This window comes from Ornithodoros turicata, chromosome 7, assembly GCF_037126465.1.
Source record: "Ornithodoros turicata isolate Travis chromosome 7, ASM3712646v1, whole genome shotgun sequence".
Taxonomy (NCBI): domain Eukaryota; kingdom Metazoa; phylum Arthropoda; class Arachnida; order Ixodida; family Argasidae; genus Ornithodoros; species Ornithodoros turicata.
The window spans coordinates 28,124,640-28,145,194 of record NC_088207.1 but is presented as its reverse complement, the minus strand read 5'-3'; the positions used below and the strand labels follow the sequence as shown (position 1 = coordinate 28,145,194).

The 20,555-nt window shown below is 46.2% G+C and overlaps 2 protein-coding genes across 4 annotated transcripts; one reads left to right on the top strand and one right to left on the bottom strand.

Moving 5' to 3' along the window:
- Positions 1-41: 41 nt before the first annotated feature.
- Positions 42-8,312, top strand: LOC135400744 (tyrosyl-DNA phosphodiesterase 2-like). The gene is made up of 6 exons (XM_064632632.1): positions 42-350; positions 417-505; positions 2,429-2,647; positions 3,979-4,195; positions 6,377-6,547; positions 7,661-8,312. The coding sequence occupies exons 1-6, from the start codon at positions 207-209 to the stop codon at positions 7,943-7,945; spliced, it is 1,125 nt and encodes a 374-aa protein (XP_064488702.1). The 5' UTR covers positions 42-206; the 3' UTR covers positions 7,946-8,312.
- A 1,422-nt stretch (positions 8,313-9,734) lies between these two features.
- On the bottom strand, positions 9,735-18,642 carry LOC135400745 (uncharacterized). 3 transcript variants are annotated; one of them, XM_064632635.1, is made up of 5 exons: positions 18,506-18,642; positions 15,739-15,818; positions 15,205-15,285; positions 14,806-14,934; positions 9,735-10,027 (listed from the first exon to the last, which is right to left on the bottom strand). In XM_064632635.1, exons 2-5 carry the CDS (start codon positions 15,782-15,784, stop codon positions 9,963-9,965), a joined length of 321 nt encoding a protein of 106 aa, XP_064488705.1. In that variant the 5' UTR covers positions 15,785-15,818; positions 18,506-18,642; the 3' UTR covers positions 9,735-9,962. The 3 variants fall into 3 exon arrangements, with proteins under 3 accessions (XP_064488705.1, XP_064488703.1, XP_064488704.1); XM_064632633.1 differs by lacking the exon at positions 9,735-10,027 and adding an exon at positions 11,900-12,048 and having other exon boundaries at positions 18,506-18,637; XM_064632634.1 differs by lacking the exons at positions 9,735-10,027; positions 18,506-18,642 and adding exons at positions 11,900-12,048; positions 18,198-18,483.
- Positions 18,643-20,555: the final 1,913 nt, after the last annotated feature.

Below are 20,555 nucleotides of genomic sequence, written 5' to 3'. Positions count from 1 at the left end.
ATGTGTCTACCTTAGGTTTATCTGCTACTTGAATCGTTGCATCGTTGCAAAACGCCGCAACCCACACCGACATCGGTAGCAGAACACGCGGTTTGCATAAGTACTAAACTGAGGTTGCTCGTCGATTGTTTTATGTTTTATTAAGCTATCTAGCGCAAAGCTAACGGTAAGGCCGTGAGGCTTATTTGAAATTTTGTGCTGCAGCAATGAGCACGAGCGGTTCAGAGCCAGATGACGACATTCCACCGGCGGAGGTTTGTCAGCGGCTTTGCGAAGAGTTCGCCGCCGTTACTCAGACAGACAGTGCGTGTGCTCAATTTTACCTTCAAGACCGGGCATGGAATCTAGAGGTAAACTCTACATTCAGTATGTTCTCACTCTGTCTTGTATTTCATGATGTTGTGCTTCCATTCCAGAGGTCTGTCAGTGACTATTTTGATGACAGAAGAGGTGGTAGTGGAATGAAAGTAGACGACGACCGTGCAAACATCGTCGTTGTTGTCGAGTAAGTGTATACATTGTTGTAGCTGATTAATTAAATGCTAATTAAACTGTTGAGATGTGCGACAGGAATAGTGCCCCTCATGCTGTTGGCTGGGTTCACTCGAAACAGAGTTATGTAGCCCGAATATGAGTATTGCTTTTCTGGAAAAGTACAGCATACTGCACAGCCATTTGTAGTGGTCTGTTGTACAGGGTATAATACAGCATCATTCAGTGCGTGCAAAATAGAGCGTTCCTCGTGCAACAGCGGTGCACATTATTGGCTTTCAGCTACAAGGACATACACATTGATGACGTGTGGCTTTCATTCTACTACAAGCACTAAAAACTAGGACTCCGCCACACAACACAGAACGCTTTGGCTTCATTTCGCCACAAAACTGGGAAATTCACATGACGCATGATGGCCATTAACATCCCTGTTTCATACTGTCCTTAAAGATAGCGGGAGCATAAGGGAAAGGTAAGAAATAAGGATGTTATTCGTTCTCATTTTGCACTGCATGCTCTAGCTTGTGGTTCCGAACCAAGGTTCGATTTGGCTGATGCGATGCAGTGATCCCAGGATATACACATATGTCACTTGGCAGAAACCGTATTGATAAGAAATCTGAGTGAGATATGCATTAGCACTCCGACCGCAGCCTCGATGAAAAAGCAAGAAGAAGGCAGAAACAGGAAGGCTACTAAAGGAGGGAAAGGGAAAAGGTGGAGATGGGTTTGTAGTGTGTGTGCAATCTCTGTGTTAAAGGAGCAGTCTAGAGGCACACAACTTTGTTTCTGTTTTTGGTCAGTATGGAATGTTAGGCAGACGAAAACAGTTTTCCCACAATTAGTTCAACCGTAGGGTCAAATTGGGACGCCTGCAATAGCTCCCCGAACCTCCCGTTCGCGAAACACCCTCCTTCGCCTTCACGATAGACGCGTGATGAGCGCCGCCACGCGCGTCACATGGTGACGCGAGTCACATGGTGACGCGAGTGGTAGGGAGGCTCCTCATTGGACCTGGGATCACATGATCGAGGTGAGCAACACCGCGCAGGCCGGAGCGTCTGCTACCGGTACGGAGACGCAGTGCGTTCTCCGGCTGCGTGATGTCAGAAACGGAGGGTTTGAAGGCTGTAAACGACACAACCACTTTTTTTTTTTTTTTACCGCAGACACCACGGGAAGAACGAGTGGTGCAGTCCGAAATTAACTGCATCTTGTACAGCGAAACCCCAGCGCTTCCCGACAGTGTGCAGCCTCTGACCGTTTTCACCGCACAGTTGGTTCGGTTGCTAACAGGTGGCGCCACAATGCCACCGTCATCGCGTGCCTTCTGCTACTTTGAATTCTGAGATTGCACAGAAGCCACGGATATATTACTCTTGTGATTGCAACCTTATTGGGTCAGGCTGCATATATGCTTTGCTGTTTTTTTTTAGAAAACGTGATATAAATGATATAAAGCATAGAAGTCAACAAGAAACCGCTCCCAATGTTCGTAGCAGACGGTTTTTTCCTACCAACGAATGAGGGGGCTCTCTACCACAAACGTCACACTTAGCGTGGGTGCTTTGAGAGAGTGGGTGGGCGATTTTGCAAATTAATTGCGCCGTGGTGAAACAACTTTGGACAAAAATATTTTGTGGGAATGCTTTTCACATGCTGCTTTACAAGATGACAGCAGTTTTTTGCCATGTTAGATACCACTTTAATGCTCGTTTAAGGTTGTATGTTAGTGGCTTGTTTCGTATTCGTATTTTTGTTATTGTTCTTCTCGCCACTGCATCATAAAATGGAAGATATTGTGCCTCAGATCCCTGCGCTGTTCTCCACCGGATCAGCAGTTTCTAGCTCTTTTTTTTTCTGCTTTATTTGACTTATGCATTCCACAGGTGCACATATGACTCATTTTAGTCTTGATCACATGGCTCTTCAGTGGCTCCAAAGAAAGTTTAGCAGCAGCTGCAACAGCAATGCTAGTAGAAGGCCTGACAAGTCACCCTCAGACATCTCAGCAACTCCAAGTATCTCAGCCCGACCATGATCTTCAAACGCAAAAGCCGGATTCTCTGAAGTTCATCTCATGGAACATTGATGGCATAGATGAGAAAAATTTGCTGCTGCGAACTAAGGCCGTTATATCCTATGTAGTAAGGTAAGGACAACGTTTGTGCACACCTCAATTTGATTGCATGATGACGTACAAGGTCGCCCAAGTTAAAGGGACGGCAGCATCCGTTCCAGTGAATTTTGAAACTATCGTGTCACTTTATTCCTCACAGACTAGTGACCACGGTGCCCAAGATGCCACGCAAAATAGTTGCATAGTTTGACTGTTATTTCGGTGGAATGCCACGGCCATGCGAGCGTCTCTCAGGGTTGCGGGGTGTCCGGACAACACCTCTGAGCTCCGCCCATTCACTCCTCCGGTTACGAAGTTGGGGTGTCTACCAACCTGGAAAACGGGAAATTACTATCAGGGAATTTTGATGGGACTGGAAAAGTCAGGCGATTGTCAGGGAGTTTCCAAAACGGCCGACTGAAGTTAGGGGAAATTGAGGACAAGTGCCATAACAATGCGCAGTGAATCGCGAGTGCCGATGAATGGTTGAGCGACCACTCCGCAGCAACGTTGCCGCGAGTAGCAGTTCACCAATACGACAAGCTCGGAGGCAGAAAAGTAGGGCAGTCTTACGAATTTCTCAATAAATGATCTGTTTTCTGAAGGATCTGGGGGGGGGGTATCAAAACATAGCAGTAGTTAGTATGTTCCCCTTTGTTTTGGTCAGGGAATTTTCTTGAAATGTCCAGTGAAAACCTGGAAAACTCACCGAATTTGAAGGCTACGGTTTAGTAGACACCCTGGGAGTGCACGCCGCTGGAGCCTATGCAGCTGCAGAAGCTGTGCTGATCTTTAAAATTTGTTTATTTAATATCTAGGCATCTTTTGCGGGTGAAAAAAATAGCCATGTAGATTGTCGTCCGGTGCCAAACATAGTGGTATCTGCATCATAGATGGGATTCCGGCTGCAACCATCCCTTTAAAGTATGACATTTCTTCCGCTCTGTATGAAATACACTAATGAACTACCTCTCACAATGTTTAAAACTTGGTGCAGCACATCAGCGAGAGGGTGGAACACATACTTCCTCAGGGATTAACCTCGATTATACTAATTATCCAGTAGTTCCTTTGCATAATTCAGTTTCGTCAGCTTTCTGTTAGGTGCACCGCATGGTGAATAAGTTACTTTGTTCATGTGCAAAGATGCATGCACATGCATGGAGAGTTTTGAGTGCATTCCATGAGCAGCACTTTTGGGAAGCAGTCAGTTGTTCCTTCTCGTCACAGGCCCTCGGTATTCAGCACATGGTTGGGCATCGGCTTAGTTTTGTCACAGATATTTGTGTCATGTAAATTCTTCAATGCTTCACATATTAATGGGATCAGATGCAGTGAATTTCTTCATTGCGCTTTTGTTGCAGGCATGACGCAGACGTAGTCTTTTTGCAAGAAGTCGTACCTGCGTCATCCAAGGTGCTCGAGAAACATCTCCCCCAGTACAAAATGGTTTTAGGAACTCCTGAAGAGGAGGGCTACTACACTGCAGTTCTTTTAAAGAAGGATACTGTGTCTTACAAGTGTGACACTGTGTTCGGCTTTTCAAACACATCTATGGGAAGAACTCTGACACACATTGATGTAAGTTGCAATATTCCTCAGTGCAGAGTAATTGTGCATGCATGATCCACAGCTAATTTGTCACAAGGTTATCTGTGTAGAAGTACTCAATAGCAAATTGCACTGGTCATTGTATTGGTGCAAGTAAGCTTACACCAACTTGAGTGTGTACATTAAACTGGTTGCTTATCGTGTGTCATGTTTTGCTGGTCGTTATGGAAGGATATCCACTTCCTAACACCTCTGTATGGCTTTCACTACACCAAAAATTTCCATAGTGCATTCTAGCCCAAGTAGTCTTTGCACCTCAAAAAAATTCAAATCACCACCACTACAAATTTCCAGTTAATGTCCCTCGCTATACCCTCGTTTCACTGACCTTTCAAACTGTCAACTGAACTGGCTGTAAGGGAATCGCACCACTTTCTCGAAGTAGTCAGTAATGGTGTTTTTGTATTGTGGGTGGAAGCATTGCTTTCACTCAAGAGACGTGGCCTGTGGAAGTGCAACAAACATGTCTACCCATACATGCATGGTATACTTAGTGGAAAATGTGGATACAAAATCTGCACCAGTTTGCATGTGTGCTCCTATCCACAGCATGTGTTGTCCTATCTGATGCTATATTGGACATTTCATGTGTATTTGTCTTGCCCATAATAGTGATTGGATGTTGTTGATATACACATACAGCGAGTCCTGTGACTTCTGTATGTTCTATATAGCTCTTGCTTGTCACTATAATCGCTGCTGTTGATGCTGTACGACTGATGAATGCATGTGGAAAAGCACTCTTTCACATTGAAGCATTGTGTCCGTCTTGTTCCATACCTACTGACCCGACTTACGATTTATGATTTCATTCTGCACTTTCCTTTTTTAAACAGTACATTTCTTTACTATTTCTTCAGACATCTACGTACATGCGTGCATCAGAAGATGCACCAGCCTCTGCTATAGATGTTACGCCTGATATCAATGCTAAATTATATCTCAACTCCCTTGCACAAGATATGTGACCTGCATTATGTGCATTCAAAAGATGCACAAAAGTAGCTTACAGGAACTTATGTGAACAACATGCATCACGTTGATTTTACTGTGAACGCTACCTTTGTACGGTGAAACCTTGTTAATTTGGATCGGGGGTTGCAGAATTAAGTGAATCCTGACAGGATGACTAGAATGTACTTTTAAGCAGCATAGGTCGCTCCGTGTACCATTTACTTCGGCAAAGTTTCGCAGAACATTAATCAAAACGAAGGCTTCTTAAAACGCCAACACTAGCGACGGTTCATCATCCTCAGCATGGTCAGCTGTACTACAGTTTGTGTTAACTACGTCCCCTTAACAGTTGCAGCACAGGTTTGCTCATTGCCTTCCAGTCCACTGCAAAACGTTCTTCATAGTTCTGTTGAGTTCCAGCATGGAGCTGTACTGTAGCTTGCTACCACAACTTCTCACAAGACGCCAAATTGATATATCAGGCACGTTTTTCCTTTGCAGCATCTATGATACATAACTCTTTTGTTATGAGAGGCCTGTACTTCGGCATGGTGTCACATCTTACAGTTTAGCCATAGTTTATACAAGCATTATTTTGCGATATAAGGAAGTGACAGTCATGTGTGGGTACTTCGCTATGCAGCTCATAGCAGGAAACAAGCACTGCTTTGCTGCTGCAATGAAACGCGCGACTGCCAGGCTTCCAGGTAGTCCTGTGGAAAATCTTACGAATTAAGCCAGTTGTGAGGTGCATGAGTGCCGAATTATGGGGTCAGATTTCAACGTGAGAACACAGAATCGCAGAAAACCTTCAAATTAACTAGGATTTTCAATTAACAAGGTTCTACGGTACTGTACTGCATCTACGTTGCATGCAGCATTGGAATGCAAAAGTTCTAATTCTTCGTAATGTGTCCTGCTGCTGTTGATCGCCATCTTGGTGTCGTGCTAGTAGTACAGTGGTGCCTTAGCAGGTTGTGTTGAAATTACCTACGTATTTATATGATTGGACATGAAATGTTCTGTTCTGACAAACTCTGATCAAGCAAGGCATCTAAGTATACAAGTTTGCAAGCATAGTTTGCATAAGGCTTCTGAAATGAGTAATGCAGATTCTGAGTTGTTTAGATGAGACATTCTTAGTGCATGTGCCCCCATTACCCAACAAATCTGTCATCCTTAAATTTATTTCAACAGGTTTCCTTTAATGGGTATCCCTTAACCTTGATGAATACTCATCTGGAGAGTACGGCAGAGTTTTCTGCTGCTCGGAAAGATCAGCTGAAGAAATGTTTCAAAGCATGTCGGAAGGAACCTGAAGACAAGACTGTCATTTTCGCTGGGGATCTCAACCTTCGTGACAGTGAGGTCAGTTATGTCTTGCATGTGCCGTAGTTGCGTGTTGCATCTGTCTCGGGGGCTCCCAGTTACATTCAGGTCTACTCATTTCTCACTCTATTCAGGCTCAGCTTGTTCTCCAGTACTTGAGGGTTTTCGCTCAAAATATGTACCTCTGGCATGAGCACATCTGTGCAAAGGTCGTTGAAGGTTGATGGAGACTTTTATTTCTTTAAATGCAATGGAAAATCTGAGATGTACCAAACTACCATATTTGCTCGATTTTAACATGGCCCCCGAATGTAATGCGCAGGCATGCGTAGCTCCAAAAAATAAGAAAAAAAACTTGCTCGATGCCGCTTCTCCTGTGCAGATGATGCGCATGCATCTCAAGAATGCCGAAAGCATGTGATGCGGCAATACTAGGGCCAGACATGTACGAAATACTGCGCAAAAGTATTTAAGTAAAATAAGATACTAGATACTCCACGGAAAAAAAGTATCTAAATGGAGTATTAAACACTCAAAGAAGTATTTAAGATGCTCTTTGAAGTACTTTAGTATTAGGAGTAAGTGAAACACGTATTGTGAACGTGGCCGTAATGATGAAAGGAATAAATTTCGTCCACCATACTTAAGCATATCTTTTTTTTGCAAGGTCCTGGTGTCAAATAATGTTTGACGAACTTGGTGAACTCAAGTAAACTTTCGTGATATGTTTCGACCCAAAACTTCGTAATCACTCCTGTATGTCAGCTTGGGTGTGTGTTTAAAGCAATAAACCCCTGGTGCATGTTTATTGCTTTGGTGACCAAGGAAATAAATGCAGGGATTCTCTTGAACCTAATCCCCTCGGGGTTCACCTGGTAATATGGATAGGAACCATTTAGTGACGAAGGGATCGGGCTATTGACAAGTATACATATTTTTTGTTCTCACACTATCCAATAAAATAGTGTTCCCCATTTCACGCAGCCGTTGACTGCTCGGCGCAGAAAATCTCAGAATTTACAAGTCAGTGCCGTGGAATCTTGAATTGAACCTCAGCATAACTATCATACAGTCACAGCAGTTGCTGTGACACTATCTTCGTATGAGTACAGGCAGCGTGTAAATACTCTATGCCATTCTTACACCGTGCAGATGCAAGAGCTTGGTGGTGTTCCTCCTGGCTTCGAAGATATGTGGGAATCCTGTGGGAGACGCAAAGAAGCCACGTACACGTGGGACCTGACCCGCAATGACAACCTCATCTGGAACGCTCGTTTCAAGCCTCGCTGTCGCTTCGATCGCGTCTACCTGAGACGCTCAAAGCCAGCTCGCATCACACCGGCTTTCTTCGGTCTCATAGGTTTAGAGCGCCTCAAGCCTCACACGTGTTTTCCAAGTGACCACTGGGGCCTGCTTTGCCACTTTTATGTTACATGAAGTTGTCTGCTAAGCTCAGACATCTGTGGATACAGTAACTTATATCTAATGAGAACAATGCTATACAATAAAGCAGTGTACACTGCTGTGCATTCCCACATAAGAGTGCACTATATCCAGATTACAGCATTTATCTCCCTAACAACACGACTGATCTGGCAGTGCTGTGATGCGGCAACTTCCAGAATCGGGAAGCTACGTTGGCTATGTTTTATGGATATTTTACTTGTTAGTTTGTCTGTTCATTGTATTGTCAAGAATATGCAATGTGCGAAAGCATATTTTCTCCTCATTCCAGAGTTTTATCAGTAATACTAGTCTCTTTGTGAATAAAATGCATACACATGTCATGCATAGTTCAAACTGCTGCAAGTGTGGTTTGTTTTCCTACGCAGGGTTTGCTACAAGCTGGCGGGTCGTAACCAATTTTTCTGTGAAATGGTTGCATTTCCGTTTCCCGACATAATGAAAATGGGGGCCCCAAATAGACGAGTCATGGGTTGCATTGGCCTCGGACAATATTATGGAAGGCCGCACAGAAAAGAAACAACCACAATTACCGCAAAATACCGTGAAATATACCACAGGGCAAAAGTATATCTAAAAACAAGAGTGGTGAAGATGGATGGTGCGTGCACAATTCATTCCTGGGAAACTGCACTTGACACACCAAGAGAAATACGCAGCCTATCGAAATGATTATAGCCGCCGTCCGATTTTTCGGACTCTGCGGGAATCCCGCGAACGTCCGTATAATCGGGCAGGCCGGAAAAACGAATTTCGCTTCAAAAATAGTAGGCCGGGAAAAGTTGTCTATGCTTTTTCTTTCTTTTTCTTCTTTTTACGGGCAGTCTTCCCTCTCCGCCTGATAACATCAGCGTCCATTTCCCGAAGCGAGGTTTCGTCAATGTCGGACGAAAGCATTCGCCTTCATTAGTTCCGAGTTAGACGGCTACGCAGGGAGACGGCATGCCGTCGATATCCCGAGCACGTGGAGGGAACGTACCTCTGGCAATTAGGCGTCATCATTCCGCAAGTTGGCTTCACCTAATGACTGTGTCCGTTAGGTGAAGCTCGCTTTACGGCACTGTCGCGCGACTCGCGGCTGGACAGCACGTGCCAGGCCTTCGTGAATGGCAGCGTTTGCCAAAACAAAGACGCAAAAGTGGTACGATGGGCCTTCGCTCAGAGTAATGGGAAATGAGTAATCACTGCCTATATTCTTGCCTCACTTTTTATATTTGATTTAATTCTTTCCATACGAATTTTGGAAGGTTGAGCATTTTCCGGCTTCTCGAGAGATTCGTATGAGCGAGATTCTACTGTCGACGACGTTATGACAGCTCCAGTTATGAGTGTCGCGTGGTGGTTCTAGTGAAAGGTGGTGGCATGAAAATGAAATGGTGGTGCACGCCGTTGTCGGCCTCACAGAGGTGGGCAACGTTACGACTAACGCTCTGGGGGAATGTGCATCCTGGGCAGACTCCTAAGGGAACCGTACCGACACATGTGTGACAGCACACCCGGCAACGGGATTCAAACCCCAGGTACCTCCCAGTATCGACGTGACATGATCATCACGCTACCCACTGAGCGACGCGAGCTGGTGCCAACATATGAGATTAAGTGAACGTACCACACGAGTCCCCAGTAGGAAGGGAAATAGTTTCGAGTGTGCCACCGTGTATGTCTATTCTCCGCATGTCAGTGCGCAGGTGTGGGCAGGGTCAGTACGTCGACTTGCGGGGTCAGCTGTCCGGCGGTAGACAAACAAGTGGTACAATTAAAATTTGAAAATGGCATTAACAACAACAAGAACTTTATTTTCGACGATTACGATTGGGGAGTTTCATCGCCAAAGTTTAGAAATGTTTTAGGTCGGAGCGTTGGGCTGGGTTGGGCCACGGACCATACCATTGGGACGTTGTGAGTGGGTGCGAGTCCAACTGACGGCGGAGCTTCTCAGAGAAGGCCACGAAATTCTTCGCTGCTCTCTTACCACCTATTCCTCGTTAATTCAGACTTCAGGTCGCGGATTAATGGAAATCCAGCCACTGACAGCTCGATGGACACGCCGTAGCCCTGTTCATGTAGACAGACAATATAGAAGTCCCTTCAGTCAGCCCTGAAATTTCTCAAGATGCATACAACGACAAGAAAGATGAACTTCCGCTGCAGATGTTTTATCATGTGCAGCGGAAGTCCCTCTGTCTTGTCTTGAAGTGGCGGCTGTGATTTCACGATTGTATCACAAAAGAAACATGAGAAGTCTGGCATTCCCATTGTGTTCCATCCGGTGAACTCGGAGTGGAAAGTAAATCCTAACACCGTCGCGAAAGACATCGTCACTGTAATCAAAGAGAAGGTGCTATCGCATCGCATAACAAAAGACGGGTCACTTGCAATCAGTGTGGCTACCCAGGCAGCACACGACATCGGGACGATGTCGGCAGCAAGTTGGGCATGTCATCCCAACATATCCCCGACACTGCCAATTTGTGACCGATGTATACGACAGAAGTTGGCAATGTCCGCTTGATGTTGACAGAAAAACGCGACATCTAGCCAACTTGCGACCGATATCACGCTGAATTTGGCAGTGTCGACTCGGTGTTGACCGAAACAAGCGACATGTAGCCGACAATGCCAACTTGCGACTGACATCACGTTGAAGTTGGCAATGCCAGCTTGATGTTGACCAAAACAAGCGGCAGGCAGCCGACAATGGCAACTTCCGAACGACATCTAGCAGAAGTTGGCAGTGGCGGCTTGATGTTGACCAACACCAGCGAGATGACGCCGACAATGTCAACTTGCGACGGACATCCCACTGAAGTTGGCAATATCGGCTCGATGTTGATCAAAGCCAGCGACATGACGCTGACAATGGCTTTCGATCGACCTACTTGGTGTACCGCGCTAAAAGCAGTAGGAAACACATACGTTACGTTGATGTCGAGTTAATATTCTAAGCAATACCACACTTGAGCCTTGTCTGTATGCGTGAGCGATTTAAACTGAGACACGTCACCTCCACCATTTTGATTCCGAGACGAGCAGGACTCTCGAATTTGTGGAAGCTCGTAAGACATGAGGTATATAGTATCAGTTGGCAGTGCCATATATCAGCCGTTCTCTTGATGACAATACACATCACCGTTCAGGCTGTTGCATAACAATTGTCCTATCCTACAGTTTGCAATACGAAACAATTCGTAGGATTGCTTCCATCTTCCATCCATCTATTGTGATCCAAATGATAGCTTTTCTTATATCCTACAGTTGGCAATACCATATACCAGTCAGTTTCCGAAGCTTTACCGATCTATAAGCCAGAGACCTACTTGCTGTGAAGTCTATGGCCGAAATAGCTATGCAGTCGTTTATCTCAGACTCGTGTGGTACGACTATGGGTAGCATCTTAATATTTCCCAGGATACATAAGCAGATCTTCCTGAATACTTACGATCAGAGGGGATGACGGACGTCAAACGAGCTGTAGTGTTTGCCAGAGAAGAAGATGGGTCATCGAAGTGTGAACCAGTTAAAATATATTGTGTGGCTTCACGCGTGAAAAGTGATACTCTACAGCGCCACTCATCTCAACACAGTCTTATACTTCCCACAAGGCACATGCTTTGGGCAGATTCTACAACGCCCCTACAGAATAGTTGTGTTACAGTCACCCTCAAAAACGTTCCTTTCCCTGGGCTTTTCCGCTATACCTTCAAGATCAATGTCGGCACACCCCCACTCCTGTCCTTTCTCGGTCTGTTTCCGTCTGTACGCAGCCCACAGCCCAAGTTGCTTCGCGGCGCTGACACGGAATTTAGGAAAAATCAGAAACGTTCCGTTGCTTGTATGTGGGACAACTGCTCCGTGGAGAAACGCCTATGTAGGACACTGTGGAAGGTTGGGAGGTTTGATTATGCCACAAATAAATGCACACGTGTGTTTTCATCTTCATTTCGTCTTTATCTGGTGGATGCATAAGCAGGGCAGCTTAGGCCTCGTGGTACACTTTCCGCCGCGGCAGAACGTGAATCGAGTACACGCATGTTGCCGACAAATGGAATCGCAGTATTCCTCATCACAGCTGTCGGCTGAAAAAAGAAAGATCAACAGTGTGTGTAATCTGCTGTGAGACGCTAGTAGTATAGGAGACGCCGTCGGAGGCGCCACGACTGCAGGGCTTGCGTCTTTTTGGAGCGTTTTTCCGACGATTTTACAACGCGCGGCGCGTGTGACCTCGGAAAACGCACGCGGAGGGTCTATCTGCCCAAGGGGAGAAACAACGTCGGCAAAATGCCGGGCCGACGTGTGCTTTTGACTTAAAAATCGTTGGGCCGGCCTTGCAGAAGAAGGTTGGGCGAAGCTTGGGGATTGACATTGGCCTTACTCGGCCCGACCCAAGGCTGCCAAACGTTGGGCCAATGTAGCAGACCGACCTATAAGACATGGGGCCAACACAGGGCCAGTGTAGAACCAAGTCTGGGCAATAGCCGGCTCTTTGTCGGCTAGATGGCGGCCCACCGATTAACAGCAACGATGCGCCAACTATGCCCAAGCAACAACGGTTGGGCCAAGCTTGGCAATAGCTAGGCTGGCTTACCCGGCCTTGGTTGGTGTATTATTGGCCAACCAGCTTGTTTCTTGATACAGATCTGTACCCTGGCCAAAGACTTGCCAAGCATCGGCCAGCCTGTGTGTGCAAAGTTAGGCCAAAGCAGTCCTGTGGCATCGCTCGTATTCATACTCACTTGTCTCGCGGCGTAGGATAACGTCCGTAGGGGAGAGTCATAAAAGCTCGCAATATGCCCGAGACCACTAGAATCAAACAGCTCTTTCTTTACTGAGGAAGAACAGATACTATACATAGGTTGTCTCGCGAGCTATCACAAATGAGAGAGTCTCCTGTTCGCGTATGAGTCAAAATGAAGGGTTAGGTGTCTATGTTTAATTCTACACGTACACGAACAACACTGAAATGATGAAATGCTTGTCATATTAGCTCACCATGAAAATAACGTCTCTGTTTCTTACTGCTTTTGGTTTGAGACAATCACTTGACCAATCGAAAGTCTAACTTATGCAGTGCTACACAATTCCGCATTTTCCTCTCCCCAAGGCAACATACCGAGATTGGACCAAGCTTGGCAAGAGCTCGGCTGGCCAACCTAGTCCTGCTTGGCAAGTGCTTGGCCAACGAGCTCGTTTCTTGGTACAGATCTGCCGGCTGGCCAACCTAGTCCTGCTTGGCAAGTGCTTGGCCAACGAGCTCGTTTCTTGGTACAGATCTGCCGGCTGGCCGATGGCTATAGCCAAACCTCGCTCTGCCTATCACTATGCAAAATTGAGCCAGTGTTGGCTGGCCGAAAGAGTCGTTGGCCAACTATCATCCGACTTTTTGCCAACCGTCCAAGCGTCTTTTCTTCACCTGCATTCTTTTCGAGCTTGTTTGCAGTGCAGGCCGACATTAGTCCTCTTTATTACGCCAATCTCTCAATAACACGTCCGCAACGCGTTGCACAATGTTCTCGGCCCAACGTTGTTCCCCAACCACCGCTGTGAGCAACATCAGACCAACGTTGGTCCAAGGTGCAGTGGCCGACTAAGTCGCTTGCCGACCAAAAGCCGACCACTGGCCGATGGTTGGTAGTCGGCAATTACCACTTGGGTGTCGACTACAAAACAGAGCGATGGCCGCCGTGCGGGAGACAAACTTGCGTATGAGTAACTCGCACAAATTTTGGGACGATATATACCGCAATGAATTTACTTCCGCATTTCAACGGTACCTCGAACGAATGGCCTGAGAAACCGTATAGAAAACAACAGTACCGGCCCAATCCAACAAACGCTTGTGGCGGACGAACATGGCAACATTGGTGCACGTCTTTTCTGTTTGTATATGCGTCGTATGCCTTTCGGGGTGATCGTTTCGCTAGCGTTTCTTCGTTGCGTAGAACGTTTTCTCAGGGTCAAAACGTCGTGTGCACGCCGTGGCCTTGCACGCGACGTTTTGACGCTGAGAAAACGTCCTACACGTTTCGGGCTTTGCAACCCCGACGTCACCTTGATACGTCACCTTTCAAGCGCAGTAGCTTAAAGCATGTCGACATATCGCGTTTTATACGAGAGATCAAGTTTTGGGGAAGCAGAAGTCTGAAGTTATGCAAATCACTACCTGCTTCAATAGACAGAAACGTTTACCTACGCCATGCTCCCAGCATGCACCGGGGTAGTCGTTTCGGCAGTAATCGCTTTCAGAAATAATTTGGAGTTATAGTTTAAACAAAAACAAGACCCCAGTCCAAACTATAGGCCCGTAGCTAAAGGACTAAGGACAAAATGCGCCGGGAAAAGGCAGGAAGAGAGGACGTCATCCGTGGATATGTCGTTTGGATACAGACTCACACGTTCACACACGCCAGCACAGGTTGACTTCTTTGTTGCAACTGAACGACAGAGAGAAAGACGGAGACAGATATAAAACGACACTGTACGTGGGAACGATACCAGGATGGGAGGGCAAAGGAAGTTTATGTAAGTGGATGCCCGCCCCCACAGTGATTCACAGATCCAACCTCAGTCAATGAAAGCACATATACAACGTCCTGTCCTTGAGTTAGCCGAGATGAAAGCACACATACACATCAGTTCGTTCCTCCCCGCAATGAGCGTCAGCTCGTTCTGTTAGGGGGCACTGGATGAGTGATTTCCGCTCCCAATCCGCAGGATGTTAAGTAGAACTTCTATTGGCCAGTGTCGCAACTAACCCCCCTTACCCCGGCCTTCCTGTGGACGATTGTCGTATCCCAAAGTCTCAGGTAGGTTATGACGTGAAGAAGAATACTCACGGTTGTACAGTGGTATCGGTCTGACCTCACCATAATCTTCATCTTCAACCTCGTCATCGTCACCAACAGCTTTGACAAGGCTTGAAGGAGATGCACTTTCATCGCTTGCGTATGCTCTGCTCTTATGTTCTGCATAACGTCACAAAACGAAAAACAGCTAGATGATTATTTCGAACGAATTAAGTTTTAGAAAAAGTAAGATAGAGGGTGTTGTCTCGAATATTGCCCGTCACGCGGGGACTCCGCCCTGCTCTGAGGTGTCTCCTGACGTCGACGTGACGTTGCGTCTTCATGAGAAGCGCCCACTCGCAAGCTCCCCGCCCAATGCCCACCGTCCGTGGGGGTTTTTGACGTATGTTCAAGTCTCAAGTTGGTTACGATGTGAACAAAAATACTCACGGTTATACAGCGGTGGTGCTCTCACTTCCCCATGATCGTACCCGTCATCATCATCAGAAGCAGCAACAGCAATGGCGAAGCCTGAAGAAGATTCATCGTCACCGCTTGTATATGCACTTGTGTATAAATGAATAAATAAACTAAATAAACATGCACAGTTCTTACGTTCTGCATATAACATTATAAAACATATGGATAGCACCTTCCTTATAATTTAGGAAGCATTTAGTTTAAAAAACCATAACATAGAGGCAGGGAATAGTTTAGGAGCGTATACACCGTTTTCCAGCCAGCCTCGCCCCCCCCCCCCCTCCCCCCCCAGCGCTTCCGCACCCAGCACATTCCAGCAAGGAGGAAAGCGATACCACGGAGGAAGCATACATACGTCCTGTGTGTCTTCCTTCTCTCTGGCACGTGCGGTAAACAGCCTTCAACGTACTTCCCGAGCCAGACAGCGCTGCGGTTCAAATATGGCGACGTCCACGGGAAAACGGTGTATAAAGAAGTCATAAAAAAGCAGGCGATGAATCTCACACGTGGCCGCAGCGACGAATGTTCCGGTCACTAAGATGACTTTCATTTTTTCTGACGTCAGCAATTACGAGCCTGAAAAGCTGAAACGACGAAAAATATTCCTGCGATATTACACGATCAACTGAGCCGAGAAAACAGTTGCACCAGCATCCAGGGGTATGCTACGATATCCCAGCGTTCAAAATCCCAGATGACCGTGTTTCAAAATGGGATATAAACGAGCAACGTGTCAGCTTCGCGTGTTTTCTATGTTCATCGAAGTCATTTTAGCAACGGTTAGGCAGGGCGGACTGGTCTGGAGCAACACTAAACGAAGCGACGGTGGTTAGTTAATGGTCACGTATGACCTATAGAGGGTGTTTTTTTTATTCGTTACATAATTTTTATTTAAAAAACTAGCATAGCAAAATAGATGCCGTTTTTTTGTAGCTGAGTTATATGGCCAGGCGAATATTCTATCGAATAAATTATGTAACTACAAGGTCACCAATTACTAACAAAATTAATTAATTAACTCTTTAGTTAGGAAATTTCGCGCAAAAGCGATGTAGCAGAACGGGATATATTCCTCATTGAAACGTGCACGTGTGTTGAAATATCCATGGCTGAATTTCGAGGAAGGCGACAACTGCCTGATGAGTCCTTTGAAGACTTCGTTACTATATAGACTACGTGGCCTTTCATTGTCGTGCAACTACGGCACAAATGCAGATGATGCTATCCGAGATCAGTTAGCGGAAGCAACTGCGTCAGGGCAATTACGAGAACGTCTCTTGTACGAGGGGGCTGCCCTAACGGTCGCTCGAGCAGCAGAAATTGGGAAGCACAGCAGACTCAACGGGAGCTGCAAGAGTTTAGCGATGTTGTAAATCATGTGCAGAACACTTCTCAGAAGCGGATAAAGCAAACAGTATGTTACGGCTGTGGCTCGAAGCAGCACCGCGCAAATGCTGCTGAATGTCCAGCAAGAAAGAAAAGATGTCGGGAATGCAGAAAAGCTGGACATTATCAAGAGATGTGCAGATCACCCGCAAAAGTAATTCCAGAACAAATGTACCGTGACCTGTTATCGTGTAATTACGCAATGAGCGTGCCAACCTTAAGGCTACTTAGACTACTCCAGACGGAAGATAAACATTAAAGGATGTTTCCTTGCAGAAGTGCTGTACAAGCAAACCACAACATGTGTTTTATTTCACGTCGTTGACCACGCAACTCCACTTCCAGGTTTCGATGCAATACGGACAGTTCATTCAGTTGCCTTCACACCGTTGCTCAATCTGAACTTCTACCAATTGAGCTGAGAGACAGTTCTTCCATCTGCTCACCAGTGAAATAGGACTGGTTAAGGGTTATACCCATGAACCCAAGCCTCGAAAATCAGTGAAGGGGTAGTGAAGAGATTGTAATGGACAATGGTACGTCCTCAATTTAAATCTAATGTGTTTGAAGACTTCTTGTGTGAACGTTCATTAAGCATTATCTGTCTTCTGTATATTATCCACAGTCGAATGAACTGATGGAAAGATTTAAAACTGATGAAAGATTAAAGATTTAATTTATTTTGTGTAAAACTTTGTACAGTGCTCGAAAAGCAAGCAGTCAAAGCTATACAGGGAGACTACCTAGGTATCTACAGGCGTTCTCCCCAAAAAGCAACGGGCATCGGGCTGTGCTCCTACGTGGTCATGAACCGAGAACAAGGCTTGGCATCGTCGGACTTCCGACATTCTTTTCAGAACCTGAAGCAGAAATGGCAGCACTGCGACAGAAGATAACTGACAAGCAGATGCGTGTCAAACTGTATTCCGACACAAGAGTAAGTGCAAGGCCGCCTAACCTCCAGGAAGGTTACTACGTCAGGGCTCGGAAACTAGAAAAGGACGTCAAGGCTGCACCATCCTTCACAGGACCACTGAAGAATGTAAAGCAAAGGGGTCCAGCTACCTTCATTCTAGAAGATGGCCGAACATAGAATTCTTCGAAACTCGTAGAAGTACCGCTAGAGTCCCGAACGACAGTGGCCACATCAGTCCAGAGAACCCCCAACAACTACCTCGCAGCAGTCTTCAGAAAGCCAGGGAGAACACAGCAGAAAAGCAACTCGACACTTGGCACCAACGGACACATGTATTCTGGGCGAGCCGCAGATTCTTGCCGACACAGCAACGGAGTCAACCGTACAACATGCGCAGCCAACAAATCAGCCTCAACCAAGGTCTTCGGGAAGAACGCGATGTCGCCCAGCGTGGACAAAAGGCTATACGTTCCACGTGTTCTATAGCGCTCGACTTTCTCGCTTATGTTCTCTGTCACGATGTTGAAGGTGATGAAGGGAATTTTTTTAAGGGGATGAGAATGTGATGAAAATAATTTATTTTAAGGGAAGGATAATGTTACGTTGTGATATAGAAAATTTACTCTTACGGGTGTACGGGTATAAACGTGGGCACACGAACCGATAAACGCCTTCACCGTGGCAGCCCTGGAGTCCGCATCTTCTTCAACACAACAGAGAGGAACACCATTATCCCCCTAGTTACACGGGCAGCATTTGACGACCGTTGAAACAAGCGTGTAATGTGTCAACTTCTAAAAGGGCATTAAGTCCAATGCTACATTGAACTGAATACAGGTCGACACTCTTGCTGGCGCTACAGGCGTTTCCCAGGCAGTTGGTTTCAACGGTCGTCGAAGGCTGCCCGAACTGGGGGTATAATGCAATGCTGGCTCAAAGGTGGTTCTAATCCCTCTGCGTGAGACTTACCTCTGCTTCACCTTCCCCAAGTAACGAAACGGATGTCTGATTCCTGAAAACCGATAACGTAAGAAAATAACTAAAAACAAAATCGAACGAAACACGTGATCTCAGGCGAACAATTTCTGAAAGCGCACTTGGACGTGATTATTACAGGGAATATTGAGGTTCGTGACAGCCGACAGCTGGCGTAAACGAAGACCTTTATCCTTCCTCAGAGTCATGTTCGTGACTGTTTTCGATAGGCCTAGAAAGCTTCGAGGGCATAAACTTAAAGGAACTGTGAAGTGAATGGCAAAATGTGTGCCTTTCTGAAAGCTCCTAACTCGGACGATGCAGATATTTAATAGCTCTGCTGTACATTGAGATTTTTTTCTTTTTTTTCAGCTATCGAATTTTACAGATCGCTGCGCCAAGCATAACTTGCGGAATCTGTGCCCTGCATAACCTGCATGCCCGCTGTATGCAGAGTGACGTCACACCGGCTAACTCGATGGAAATTGGTGTTCTGAGGTTGGAATACCGAAGACACAAAGCCTCAAGTGCCTAAGATACTAAGTGAAGAGAGAGCCCAGAGTGAAGCCACTGAAAAGGTTAGGCAGCTGCAGGACTCGAACTCACATCTTCTGGAATACCGGTTCACCAATGGTCCGCTCTACCAATGGTGGAGCCCTGGTAGCCCTGGTATAGAACCCTGGATCGGTAATCCAGAAGACATGGGTTCGAGTCCTGCAGCTGGCTAACCATTTCAGTGGTTTCCTACTCTCTCGTCCCACCGGCGCTGGCACAGTTGCCTCAGGAAGGGGGAATTTATTCCGCCCGCCTCTCCACGTTCCAGTTCCAGTTTGAATATTTCGCATTTGAAACGTAATTCATCACATAAGGAGGAAAGTAGAGAACTCTACCGAAGAAACGTCATCGTGACGTAATGATGACGTTGATAGACACATCTAAACGGAAACAGCGCGGATGTAGAACACCGCCGTTTCACAAAGCGTATTCCTTCACGAAGGTCATGGGTGGCTTCTTTGTATTACTGGTGCAGACAAATAAGGTCACGTTTTTAGTCGCTTTGGTGTCTTCATTCGCGTTCCTACAGTCACTAAATAAGCTTCGCTTCGGAGTATCGACAATGAGTTCCAAGAGTGAGCATGCGCCATCTTGTTTCTGCGCGAGTGAAATGTTCCTTTCTCTTGCAAGCAATTCATCAAGGTTGACGGCCTTGAGCTCACCTTGACATCCTCGGGACGCTCTGATGAACAATACATGGATTATAGTACAACAATCATACACGCTTCTCTATCCCACAACGAACATTATGTTAGCTGTCTTCGATCCTCAACTGGGGATGGTACCGGTGTGTGGTGCGGAAACAAGATGATGCTGCTGCTCTGCCTCCGACCTGAGTGTCGATACTAGTGACACTACGCGTTCACGGTCCACCAGAAAGAAAAGAAGGCTTCACCCCAGGAGTTGCGTCGTCTGAAAGTCAGTGTCGTAATACTGTGCGAATGTGTGTGTGTGTGTTTTTTTTCACTTAGGTCGCGCTTGCTTTGCATAGAGACACCACGTGCACTTCGAGATAAATTCGTACCCTTCAGGCTCCAGAAGATGGAACAGCCCGGAATCGAAAAGATGGGGCTACCGGTAGAATGTAGCAGAACAAGGTCATACAACTAATAATGTGTAAGGAATGACATAAAAAATCTTACAATCTTACAATATCAGAAGCCACATTTAAACGCGGCTTTCTTGTGACTTATTGATTTTTTGATATAGTAGTTCCAGTCTACCAATTTGGCGGCACTGTTGTACCATCTGACGTCATTTGTTTGCAAACAGGGAGAGGTCTATTCGGGGCTATTATACTGCAAGTAAATTGTGCAGCATTCTTTTTTTTTTTTTTGATGGTTGCGAAGTCTCTTTTTATCCGTAACACGCCATCGCGTGGCCCAAAGAACCGTCAGTATCGCCGGCAGCGTCTCTAACAATCAACCGTCAACTCCTGGAGTCGCTACGAGTACCGTGAGGGCGTATATACCAGGCAGGGCTGCTATGC

What these genes read in the sequence shown, in the direction of transcription:
- LOC135400744 (XM_064632632.1), top strand. Translation starts at nt 207, where the DNA reads ATGAGCACGAGCGGTTCAGAGCCAGATGACGACATTCCACCGGCGGAG. An exon ending in ACCGGGCATGGAATCTAGAG is followed by an intron (nt 351 to 416) that starts GTAAACTCTACA and finishes CTTCCATTCCAG; the next exon opens with AGGTCTGTCAGTGACTATTT. An exon ending in GTTATATCCTATGTAGTAAG is followed by an intron (nt 2,648 to 3,978) that starts GTAAGGACAACG and finishes CTTTTGTTGCAG; the next exon opens with GCATGACGCAGACGTAGTCT.
- LOC135400745 (XM_064632633.1), bottom strand. Translation starts at nt 15,784, where the DNA reads ATGAAAGTCATCTTAGTGACCGGAACATTCGTCGCTGCGGCCACGT. An exon ending in ATTCGTCGCTGCGGCCACGT is followed by an intron (nt 15,286 to 15,738) that starts GTGAGATTCATC and finishes AATCTTCTTCAG; the next exon opens with GCTTCGCCATTGCTGTTGCT. An exon ending in ACCGATACCACTGTACAACC is followed by an intron (nt 12,049 to 14,805) that starts GTGAGTATTCTT and finishes TTCTTTTTTCAG; the next exon opens with CCGACAGCTGTGATGAGGAA.